Source organism: Chaetodon auriga, chromosome 23, assembly GCF_051107435.1.
Source record: "Chaetodon auriga isolate fChaAug3 chromosome 23, fChaAug3.hap1, whole genome shotgun sequence".
NCBI lineage: Eukaryota > Metazoa > Chordata > Actinopteri > Chaetodontiformes > Chaetodontidae > Chaetodon > Chaetodon auriga.
In genome coordinates, this window is record NC_135096.1 from 9,438,003 (window position 1) to 9,450,308 (window position 12,306).

At 42.0% G+C, this 12,306-nt stretch overlaps 1 protein-coding gene across 1 annotated transcript in view; it reads left to right on the forward strand.

Annotated features, from left to right (window-relative positions):
• Positions 1 to 12,306, forward strand: part of LOC143316115 (gamma-aminobutyric acid receptor subunit gamma-3-like) — an 81,903-nt gene that overhangs the window by 42,452 nt on the left and 27,145 nt on the right. The window contains exons 4-6 of the mRNA XM_076723842.1: positions 6,591 to 6,685; positions 7,121 to 7,252; positions 10,636 to 10,718. Coding sequence (XP_076579957.1) covers positions 6,591 to 6,685; positions 7,121 to 7,252; positions 10,636 to 10,718 — 310 coding nt within the window. The remainder of the gene's footprint in view (positions 1 to 6,590; positions 6,686 to 7,120; positions 7,253 to 10,635; positions 10,719 to 12,306) is intronic.

The following is a 12,306-nucleotide window of genomic DNA, read 5'->3' on the forward strand; positions in this document are numbered from 1 at the left end:
GGGTGCGTTTTGTCAGACTTGTGCTTCTCAACAAGACAATAAAATGGTGACACATTCATGACGAAACATATCAGTTCAAGGTAATTTTGCGAATAAATAATATGTTACTTCTAATGAACCATGCAGTAAACAGACTACGGCCATGTTCTCTGAGGCACAGTGGCACATTAGCCTAAATGCTAACATCAGGATGCTCGCAGTGACAATGCTAAAATGTTGATATTTAGCAGGTATAATGTTTACCATGTTCATCATATTGGATCCCTGCAAAAGTATCAAATCCACCTGATGATGGTTCTGGAAGAAATGTAAATGATCAGGGAGGTATTTTCATTCATCCTGTGCAGCGGCTGACTGTCTGCATCAAATCAAATCTCCTGGCGATCCATCTGACGGTTGATGACTCAAAACCACAAATCATGATGGCGCTAAAAGAGGGTCACCAAAGCCATTAAGATTCATCCTCGGGGGAACATGAATGCACCAAATTTCATGGCAATCCATCCAATAGTTGAGTTATTTCAGTCATGAGGAATGCTGCTAGTGTGGCTGAAAACCCAGCGTCTGAGGCATTTTGACAGGAATGAGGCTGGTTTGCAGTATCTAAGGATGAATAAGCAATGAACACACATCAGCTAAATTAAAATTTAAAGTCAACTGACTGATGAAATCATTTTTAATCGTGTGATTTTTGAATAATGTGAAGTTTGAATGTCTTCTACTTCAAACTCACCGCCGTTTATTCACCCCACAGACCCACAGCTTGTGCAGCTAGCTGACAATGTGTCGTGCAGTCTGCCTGATCCTAATCAATCCCCAGACCTCCATCAAAGCAGTTTGTCCAGATGCAAATGTACGTCTATACTTCTTCTTCCACCTCTTGCGCTACTCCTGCTCTGTCGTTAGCAGCAATACTAGCCGATAAATGGGCACTACTGCTACCTCTATTCCAAAACAGACTAAAGTCAATCATTTGTCTCAGAGTTAGACAAAGAAACACAGGTGTCGATTGTATCTCCAGCCAGATGCTCAGTGAAGCACAGCCGACAGTTTGCGTCATCTTTCTTTTCGTGCTGCTTCCTTCCTCACAAACAAACTTCAAGTAAACAGGCGGCTATGCAAATGGTTTCCTTTTCTTTCGCTCAAAGGTCTTTTTATTTGATTCTTAGGGATGAACAAGACAAAAGCATGTTTATGAAATTAGCTCACACACACACGCACGCGAGAGCAATCTTTGAAATGCCACTCATATCCGCAGGTGCCGCACCGTTTTGTTTGTTACACATGTGACAGAAGTTCATCACCACCCCTCAGCGGTGGTTGAATGGTCGTGTTTACCGTTATTTCTGCCCGTCACAAGGAGCGTTGCTGTGAGGCTGCCTGCGGGACGAAGCAACAGCGCATTCTGGGTGAATGTGTTTATTTGGGGTGGGGGGATTGGCGGTGTGGATGTGAGGGCTCAGAGAGTAGAACTGCATATTTAAATATCGATGGGTGAAGTACTACAAGAAGCGGCACTGAAATGGACATATGACTCAGAGAAATCAAACACTCCTCATGTTTATCTTTTTTCTTCCTCTTGAGGGATTGAAAATGTAGTCCAGCGACCAATTTCCCAAGGTCTGAAAGATATAAATATTTCACTTATAAATATTTATACCAACTATGCGGCATCGGTTTTGCCTGAAGAAATGCATTAGCCAGTGATCTGTGCATAAGTTTGAGATTCCCTTCACTGTAAAGCATGATATAATAAAGTGCAAGATTGTGTTTTAGAGCACACTGGATTCTACTTAATCAGTAACAAAGTGGAGTGAAGTCGATTATGAGTGAGCTGTAACGGTGAAATACGGCCGGCTGAACTGACTTTTTGGGTCAGTTCATTCAGAAAGTCAGCATAAGGGAGAGCATAACGCTGGTGGAAGAACTCTGACCCTTGCAAAAATCCTGCATTCAAAATCTTAAAAGTGTTATCAGCAAAATGTATTTAAAGTACTCAAAGTAAAAGTACTCATTATGCAATTTATTAATTATCACTGATGCATGAATATGGAAGCAGCATAACCACACAATAGTTGCCATAATTTCAGGTTATTCATCCAATATCAACGTTCTGGGCTGTTGGGGTTTCATTTGAGCTCCTGGAAGGCTTTTAATGTGAAACATCTATGCAGGAAGTGCTACTAATGGTACCTTAAGGCCTAATCACACCGAACTTTGGGGCAAAATTCCATCCCATTGGAATTTCTAGAGCGGGACATCCCAAATGCAGGATGCTACAGCTTATTAGCTGTGTAGAGATTAATGTTTACAGTTACGTATACGACTGATGATACAAATACATCTTTGAACAAACTGTGTGAACTTACTGTACCATGAAGGCCTAAGCTAACGAACTTGCTAGCCTACAGCCTAAAGGAAGCGAGAAAAGCAATTAAACTCTGTTGAATTAAATGATATACAATGGAGAGAACAAAATGCCAGGTGAGATTAAACTGCATCCTACAGAACTATTGTGACTGATTTGCATTAGTGCATGTATGTGAGTCTACAGTTCCATTCGCATTCTGACACTTTCCTTTCGATTAGCTGCTTTTTTTCTTCCATTCTCATTTGTTCACGACCTGACCCCACATCAGCTCATGAATGGCAGAATCAACCGTAAACAACAGGCTGACTCATTTTAATCACTTTGAAAACGCTGATAGCAGGAAGCTTTTCCAGTCGGAGTTTGCGGTCTGAAACTTTCAGACAAGAACAGCATTTCTGGCTCAGTGAGTGTAAAGCTTTTGTTATAAAGACAGTATTAGCCTATCTGCCCGCCAGCCCTGTCTCCAAGAAATCACATTTGTATATTACTAAATTGTTTTCATAATTACATTGTGGAGACAACATAAGTGCTGCCTGTTCAGAGACGACATTTCTTTCAGTGAATGAAACACTACATTTACGAACCGAGCTGCAGTCGCAGGGAGGTGTGAGAAAGCTGAACAATGCTGGAGTCGCTATGAGCGGACGGCGTCATGCAAGTCTGCCTGTTTTAGCAGAAAGCACACAAAAATCGACTTTGTCACTGAACCACAGTTCAGTCCCAACACTTTTACAACGTGCCAGGTACATTAATTGAGAACATTTCCTCATTATGTTAAGAGAAAACTTTACTTGGTTGACATTACGTTTTCCTCAAAACACATTTGCTTTTGCAAATGAGTTGTATATAAACATCATTTGCAGAAGACAAGGCTGCTGCCCCCTTGGGAACGTATTTTGCTTACATGGATGTGGAGAATGTGGCTGAGCAACGTCTGTAATTGATCCTCCTCCATGCAACAATGATGAGGCTGGATAAGGAGGACTCTATTTGTTCTGACGCTGTTCAAGTCAGGCTAATTAATTTCGGTCAGACTTGCTTTGCTGTCAGCATCCTTCGGCTTTAATAATGGATTTCATATTATCAGATTGTGAGTGGTATTTGCATTCCCAGAGACAGCGGGGCCAAATGTGTTGATTTTTTACCCACCTATAGTGAGGAAGTGTGTGCTGAGGAAAAATGACTTCTTTTAGGCTGTGGTGTTCTCATTTGATATGGCAAAAATAAATTGGAAGTGGACACACAAAGAGGTTTTCTTCATGTGAAATGAAGACATTTTGGAGAAGTTTTCCACCCTTGGTATGAAAGATTGCCATCTGCACCTTCACTTTTGCCCATGATAATGAATTGGATTCGCAACACACACAAGATACGATGCATTTTTGACCATGTTCGGGTTTTCCAGCGCTTCCTGTACCTATTGCCTGCTGTGTGAAAGTTAGTCAGGGACAGGAGGGAAATAGTTTATCACATTCTGAATATTTTAAGACCTAAAATAAAATATTTATAACCTAAATAATGAACTTGCAACTCCCAGACTTCTTATGTTGGATTTTCCCAGCAGAGATTGTGCAATACAAGTCACTCTTGATTATCTCACCTATGGGTCTTTGCTTCATTGTTTTTTGGCAGTGACCGTGAGTAATGGACTCCCTCCTTAACACCCTCGTTTCCTGACTTTGAAATGGATCCCCAGGGGAATAATGCAAGCCTCCGTAGTTAATTTCACTCAGATATCTCCCAACACTCATTGTTTTGCATAATGTCCATGAATAATGGACCTGCTTCAGTGCTTTGTCTCATAGGTGTAGTCTCCGAAAGGACCCAGTGGAAGCAGAAAATCCCATCTGGGCATTGCCGTGACAGTTCATCTGCAGCGGGCGCTAACGTGTAACACGTTGTGGGTTTGCTGTGTGAATTATGGGCGCGTCACCGTCAGCGTGAGTCTTCCCTATCATTATCCTCCAAAGGTCACACAAGCCCAGAGTAACAACGGGGATTCTGGTGACAGATGTATTAGGAAGGTCAAGTCTCGCCTGCCTGTTTTTGGAAAAGGTCAGAAAAGCCAGAAAGTGAGTGACACTGTGTGTGTAATCGTGACGTTTGGGGGGTGGGGGGGTGGGGGGGTTGTGCATGTGTGCCTCACTTACTCTACTTCAAACCACAAATAGGCTGCACAGGTGTTAAAACCTGTGGCGGATCAGTTCTTGGGTCACCTTACAAACTTTTGCGACATGACAAAAGTTTCAAAACGAGACTCCGTCCTCTCGAGAAAATCCGACTATAATTGCACATTTTTCCCTTAAACCCGGATCAGCTTTTCACCAAACAGGATCACTCCGAGACAGTCTCACATAATAGACTCTGGAATGCCAATTTTCTCTCCCTACATTTCATATCAGCAACGGAACTGTGAATGGCTTCTGAGGAGTTCTGTGTCTGACCTTATCACTGAAGTATCACTGCACCTTGTTTACATTCTATGGAGGATTTCCAGCTGATGCACTGACCTTCTGCTGCCATGTTGGAGGCCCTCAGCTTCTTAGCGAAGTAAAGCTTGTCACGTCTCTCATTTTATCTGACACGAGGGTATTAAAATGTCATTAGTCTTTAGGCTGTTTTAAGTTGATAATGCAGTATTAACTATGCAATCAATCTTATCCTCAAATATTATCCTTACTTTCAAGCAGTAAATGGTATTGTGTAATATTTTTTTACATGACTAGATCAATATTATATAGTGTGAGCAATTACATGCGGTGTCTCATATGCTAAAAGTATAAAATAATAAACTATAATCACGCAACAAACTCATGCAAAATAGATTATTATGTGACTGTGGAATATGTGCAGCGTTGATATTTGGAGTCTAGTTATCTGTCCTCACTTCCTCATGTGACTACCCATGAGGAAGTGAGGACAGGGAGGGGGGACCATGACAACCTCCATCTCAGAGGAATGCAGACTCAGAGCCCACAGGTGGCTGCTGGGGTGGAGGCGGGGCTTATGAAGGGCTGCAAACAGCAGCAGTATAAGCAAATGACACTATAGCTGTCAGGTGAGCTGTGTGGCAGCAGGCCGGGCAGAAAAAAGAGGGAGGAGAGCACTGAAGGCCTATGTGTACATTACAGAGCACCTCTGTCTTCTACTGCAACATCCACTCCCTCAGCACCATCTCCACCTCCACCCAAAGCACCGCGAACTGTTCCTTTTCTCTGTCTCCATGTGAGCTTGAGATGCAACTGCGACCACAATACTTGAATGCTGATCACAACATTTCATTTTACTATTACAGCAAGTGCTATTTGGAGTATATGCTAAGGTCTGGGAGAGTGAAGACAGCTGTGTCGCTGGCTGTCAGCACAGCCCACACCTATCCACATTCAAGAGAAATGCTAATAATTAAAGGCTCAAAGATAGTTGAGATCAATGAATGACAGTCTTTGTCAGCTATATTTTGCCAGGTTATATTTAGCCAGTATTTGGATGCACGTTCTGCAGAGGAACATGGAGGCTGTAGTCATGCTCCATCTGACAATTGTGCCACAACTTCAAAGTGGTTACATTAATAACTTCCTCCTCAACTGCAGCATAACCAGATAAACTTCCGAGCAAAAAAGGTTCCTCTCCACAGCATTTAAAACAGCTTTTTTCATCGACCAAGGTAGGTGGATAAAGAGAATGCACTCAACTTTGACACAGGAGGGGAAATAGTGTATTTGAATCCACCTTTTTCAAGGAGTTAACATTACGTAATGAAAAGAGAGAGAAAGACATTTTTCACCACAGAAGCACAGATGTCCTTGTAATAATACCAATTAGACTTTAACTTACTTTCACTTATTTTACCTGCGAAGGAGGGAAATTCTGTACCAACTTTCTTGAATCAGAAACGATGGAACTTCACACAATTAGCAGTAGGTTCATTGCTGAGGTGAAAAAAAAAATGTGCTGAAGTAAACAAATTGTGAGATGTAATTTAATTTCCATATCAAAAGCATAATGCGTGTTTCAGTATATCCAGTGAGTGCTGTGCTGCTCTCGGATTTTCTTTGATGTGGACACGTTGGTGTTCAAACAAACACATTATCAGCTCCTCCAGAAGGACCACACAGAGGCTGTTCACACACACTTCATCCAGCACAGCTCATTCTTTCTCCACACTGCTTTAAAAAAGGATTGTCAGATCAGTATATTGACTCGACTTTTCTCTCCCCAGGAGTACCAGATCGATATTATCTTCGCCCAGACCTGGGTGGACACCCGTCTGCGGTATAACAGCAGCAGCAGCATGCCGACTCTAACGCTCAACAGGTATACTGGATTTACTGAGGATGTACTGAAAATATACAGACAGCTTTATGGCAGATTCCTGCATATGTCGGCTTTGCGGCCGTAGTCCTGATACCTTTATATTGATAATTACAGCATGTTATGTTTAACTCGTTTTTTAAATGAAGTGTAACTCAGAACACCGCTGTGAGGCTTCATTCTATCCATAACTCTTGTGTTTCAGCATTTTCATACTGTGAATATCTCATTTGAGAACAATATTCCTTTCTCTCGGGAAGAGGCCTGTAATTAATGGAACAAATTGATTGATGTGCTTTGTTTTCGCCATGTCGCCCGGGTGTTTTATTATCCTTTTATTGGGAAGTGGGGCTGCCTTGTGCATTTCATGAAGACTGAAGGAGTTCAACAGCAAAACATTTCTTACCTTCTCTCTCTCGCTGTCTCTTATTCAATCAGCAATATGGTCGGCTTGATCTGGCTGCCCGACACCATCTTTCGGAATTCCAAGAATGCTGACTCTCACTGGATAACGACGCCCAATCAGCTGCTCCGGATTAGGAACAATGGAACAATACTTTACACACTGAGGTAAAAATCATCAGAACACATGAAAACACACAGTACAGTATGATGAGAGAAAAGAAATACTGTGTAGAGATCCAACAAAGATGCAGATACAGTGAACCAATGGCAGATAGCTCTCATAGCACTTAACGTGAGTAAGTATTTACAAGAGGAAAACATACATTGAAAATCCCTTTTAACATCTAATAATTGCCAACTGTCAAACAATCCACACACACTTAGATTTGTCTTATTTTAGTTTAAGTTACAGTGTGTAAGATAGAGTTTAAAATTTCATCATAAAACACTCTTCACTCAAACTGAACAGAAACAAAATAAAACTCACCAGCTCTGTTATTCTCTGAGCTCCTCTCCCGGTTCACACCTCTCCTTAACCAGCCTGCCGTGTCTTCGTCCCTGGAGTCAAAGTCCTGGTCGAAGCCGCTGTAAACCACCTTTTCCCCTGTCATCAAACTGGCCTCTGTTGGTGTCTGAGGTCTTCTGTGTCCGCCAACAATCCCTCAGTGCTCCGAGGTCTCTGTCGGGGAAGATGACAGTCAGCATAGGGCCACTTGCTGCACGGCTAACTAGCTAACAGCAGCTACAGCCAAACACAGCCAAGTGTATCGTGAGCAGTAGTTATCAGTTACTCTGGTGATATGGTGACCCCTATTTGTTTGGAGTAACATTTGACAGTTGGCCTCACGCTGTACCTTTACCTGTAACATTAAACAACGAGAGGGGAGGTTACATATTGCAACCAACTGAAGACCCCTTGCCTCACCCTCCTCAATGGTGAGGCAAGGGGACCCATTCCCTCTGTAGATATAAAGAGCTTATTCTAAGGTGAGGAACGTGATGATGAAAACGCACTTATGACTGTTATATTCCCTTTCTGCCAATAGATCCCCCTAAATCCTACACACTGGACCTTTAGTGGATTTTTTTTTAAGGAATTGGATTTTTTCTTTTTGTGTGAGATCATTATTCAATTGCATTATCCTTGACACATTAGCAATCTTGTTCACCTGATATTCATGGCAATAAAACATACTGAATTGAATTAATAGGCAACTATTGGTGCATTTCACAAATCAATTCAAACTTCAGTGGTTTGCAACAGTGACTAGTTTTCACATATCAAACTGTATGTTCATACTCACTGACGTATTTTTGCCCAAATTGCTAGATGGACCACTTCCATCAACTGTCATGTCAATGTGCAATCTCATCAAGATAAGTAGGAGGTGCACAAGCTGGTCTGTGCACATCAGAGCACCCACCTTAAAGCTTGTTGTGAGGTACACATACACGTATGATGTTAATATAGGCCATTTTTACAACAAAAAACATATGAAGACTGCTTGTTCTGCTCAAAATTAGCTTGAACATGACAGTTCACTTCATCCAAATTCTCTCGCCCCTCACTCTGAGGTATACTGATCGCAGCTTGCCACCTGAGTGAGTTTTTACCCCACATGATGATCGTTCCCTAACCATCACCAAAAACCTAGTTTTTTGTACCATATCTTAATCTGTGACACTTTGCATTTTGATAGAGACATTAGAGAAACAGACAGGTAATGCAGAGAGAGAGATATGACATGAAACAATCATACATGTGCAGGTGGCCGACTGATTAAGATGCATACCAGCTAACGTGCCTGGTTAGTAGGTTAGAAACTACTCATGATCTGGTGGCTTATTCTCTCGTCTACTTTAGTCCCGTTTTATTTTTTCCCCTGCATGTTGTTTTCAAGACTGAAATTTGAATATCTTTGCTGCAAAGTCTCGCTTTACCTCGAGCACAGAAGGGCAGAAACTTCTCCTCACAACACGACATGTGTTTCTGCTCATTTTGCTCAGCTCTGACACACAGGGGGAGTGAGTTTGTTTGTGTGTGTGTGTGTGTGTGTGTGGTGTTTGTGGCCTTATGACAATATAACCCTCACAGTGTGTCTACAAAAAAAAAAAAGAAAAAAAAAAAATCTCAGAATTCGAGGGGACAGGTTCTTCTCAAATTTGAGTGGCATCTGAGTTTATGAACCCTCAAGCTCTGACATGAGCTTTTTCTGTCTTGAGGATCCAATTTCACCAGCATATCCAGGATTTCAAAGTAGACCTTGGTCAAATAGCAAATACCACCATGAGTGTTTGTTTTCAACCCCTTAGAGGACCAGACACAAAGCTCCCTGTTGCATCAAGATACTACAGACCCTGTCATGAAGAGTGGAATCTATCCAATAAAGTGGTGCCAAAATGAAAAGCCTTTAGCATTCATTGTGCTGTATCTGCTTTCACTGACAAGTTTCTATTGGAGGTGCCTGGTGTTGTGTGCATACATTCAGAGTGGAGCATAGAGGCTCTTCAGACAGCCATCTTCCCGAAATTCCTCTTCAGAACCACAAACTCCACACAAAATGTTTGGGTTTTAATAGCTAATTTGACTCCTGCTAATGCGTGTTTCGGTGATGAATTTGAAAATTATTGTTTCATTAAAAGGATATTAAGTCTTACAGAGGCGTATGTTTGGGGGCGTATTTGCATAGACTGAAACATCTCTCGCGCTCACATCTCCGCAGTGCATGTTGCCGCTTGCTCTCCTCACCTCAGCTCGGCACTGTCGCTCAAATTTGAACTTCCTGGGTCCTGGCAAGGGTGGCTGCGAGTGTGTATGCAAATGGGGACTGCACATCATCCGCACTTTGTTCACCTCCAAGCAAGACGAGTGAGGCAGCCCTCATCCTGCTTTGAATGAGGCTCCTCTTTTGTGCTCTAAGTCAGTCAATTAATGAGAAACTGTAGCGAGGACAAAGACACAACAACACAGAACAAGCCAGAGAAAAAGCCCATTTTCATGACGGGCTCATTTTTACAGCTATTGTCGTATCCACTGAAAATTAATTTCAGGATGATAGATTGAAGTAACGCGCAGAGAATATTAACTGAGTTGGATTCAGTTTTATATTTGTATGTAGAACTAATCCTCTGGGTCTTTGTGATCACTGTTGCTCTCCCAAAACATCTGGTGTGTTGACTTGTCCAGTGATCACAGCTAAGTGCTCCTGTTTTTAGACGCTTACATGCCTTTGGGCCCTGACCTGCGAATTAACGCCATCTTGACGAAAAACAGGTCCAGCGCTGATGATTAAACAGTTCTGTCATTTTGAGGGATTTCACACATCAACCGAGCAACCGAGTGTGATCCTGCGCCATCTGGTTTGAAGCCAGCGCCTCACATACTGTAGTGCAAAAAGTGCATTATGTGATATAAGCAATGATGAATAGCGTGCATTCTCACCATGTGTTTCATGGACCTCGAGTTGAAGGATCCAAAGCATTATTGGTGCCTTGAATGTCATTGTCTAAGTATTTCTGTCTCTCCGCATTTGTCTCTCTCTCTCCAGGATGACCATCAACGCAGAATGCCAGCTGCAGCTCCATAATTTCCCCATGGACGAACACTCCTGTCCTCTCGTCTTCTCCAGCTGTGAATATTGGCAGTAGCATGCACACCTACGCACACACAAATGCACACAAAACGACAAATAAGCACATAGTCATGCACAGCGATGCCTATACATCTAACAGCTCCTCGAGCAAAACTTTTAAAGCAGAGGTTCGGCTTCATGAATGCAAAAAAACAGCACACAATCATATACTTCTCAATAGTTATACATATAAAGCTACAAAAACTGCTCTGCTTGGTCTTGGCTTCAGTCACACTACAGGAAAATCATGTGACTGTTGCCTTGCTGCTCTGTTGTCTTTGCTGTGGTGCTGAAGTATATTGTAATGTGTCATTGAATGTGCGTTTCTCTCTCTCTCTCTCTCTCTTTCTCCCTCTATAGTCTATAGTCTCTCACTCCCTGTGTGGCAAATAAAACAGTGCTGCAAATTTACACCTGCGTTTCCCAGATGTTCGATTTCAGACGGACAGTCTGCCGTCATAACGGCAGTTGATTTGTATACATTTCCTTTCCGTCCTTTCATATTTTGAGAAGCACCTTTCAATTGCATATTGAATGAGACCAAACACTTTGCAGCAGTAACACTTGTCTTTGCTGTGGTCCTTCATTAAAAAAGGACAAACACAGTTTGGCTGTTCAGTGCATTAGAAAAGGCTGCAAAATAGTTAAATATTATGTAACAAGTAGGATTCACATTCAAACAAGGACTGTCAGTATTATTTTAAGCACACTTAAAATCAAAGCTCAAGTTTAGATTGTTTTACTTCTAATTTAATTAAATCTTCATTTTAAGTCAAATTGCAAACACTTGATTAGTTTGTGATCAGCATCTAAATATTAAAGAATTTCTGTGCTGTCAAACTTTTCTGTGGTAGAAGGGAAAGAGGGGTGCAGATTACAGTTCTGTCTCTCAGTGGCTCATCAAATTCAGATGAGGGATCAAATGAGGAAGATGGAGAGGATGAACTTAATGCGTTGGGCCACAGTGAGAACTGCAGCATCAGTAGAGCCACTACTGAATCTAATGATGAGGCCTAGCTGAGAGTGAGAGTGTTTCCATGATTCATAGCCACACCTTTCCTCATCAGACGTCACCAAGTGCTTCATAATAAAGACAAAAGAAAGACATAAAATAGAGACTTAATGTAGAAAGTCCAAAGGGAGACAGTGCTGTTCGGTCAAAAGCTCACTCAGCAGCATTTCAGACCATTTGGAAACCATCCAGGCAAGTCTTGCTAAGACAAGTGAGGAGGGAGTTACAATAGTCGAGACGGGATGAAATAAAAGTAAAAATAATAATTACTCGTCTCTGCTTGAGGCACGATAAGCCTTCTATGCGAGGATTTAAGAGACGCAGAGAATGAACTAAGGATGAGACCGAAGGGACACATATAAGGACCTCTGCTTCATCGGCATTATCTGTCGAAAATGATCATCCATCCACTTTTTAAAAGTGGTCTGGCCCAATCAGCATGCTGTGAGGAACTACTGCCAGCTGTGGGCGTGGTTTAGATGTGACGACAGCACCAGAAGCAACTGTTTGGTCGAAAACAACAGTTTTGTTGTTAGCATAGACGCTGATGTAGCATCAGTATATCAGAATTGAAG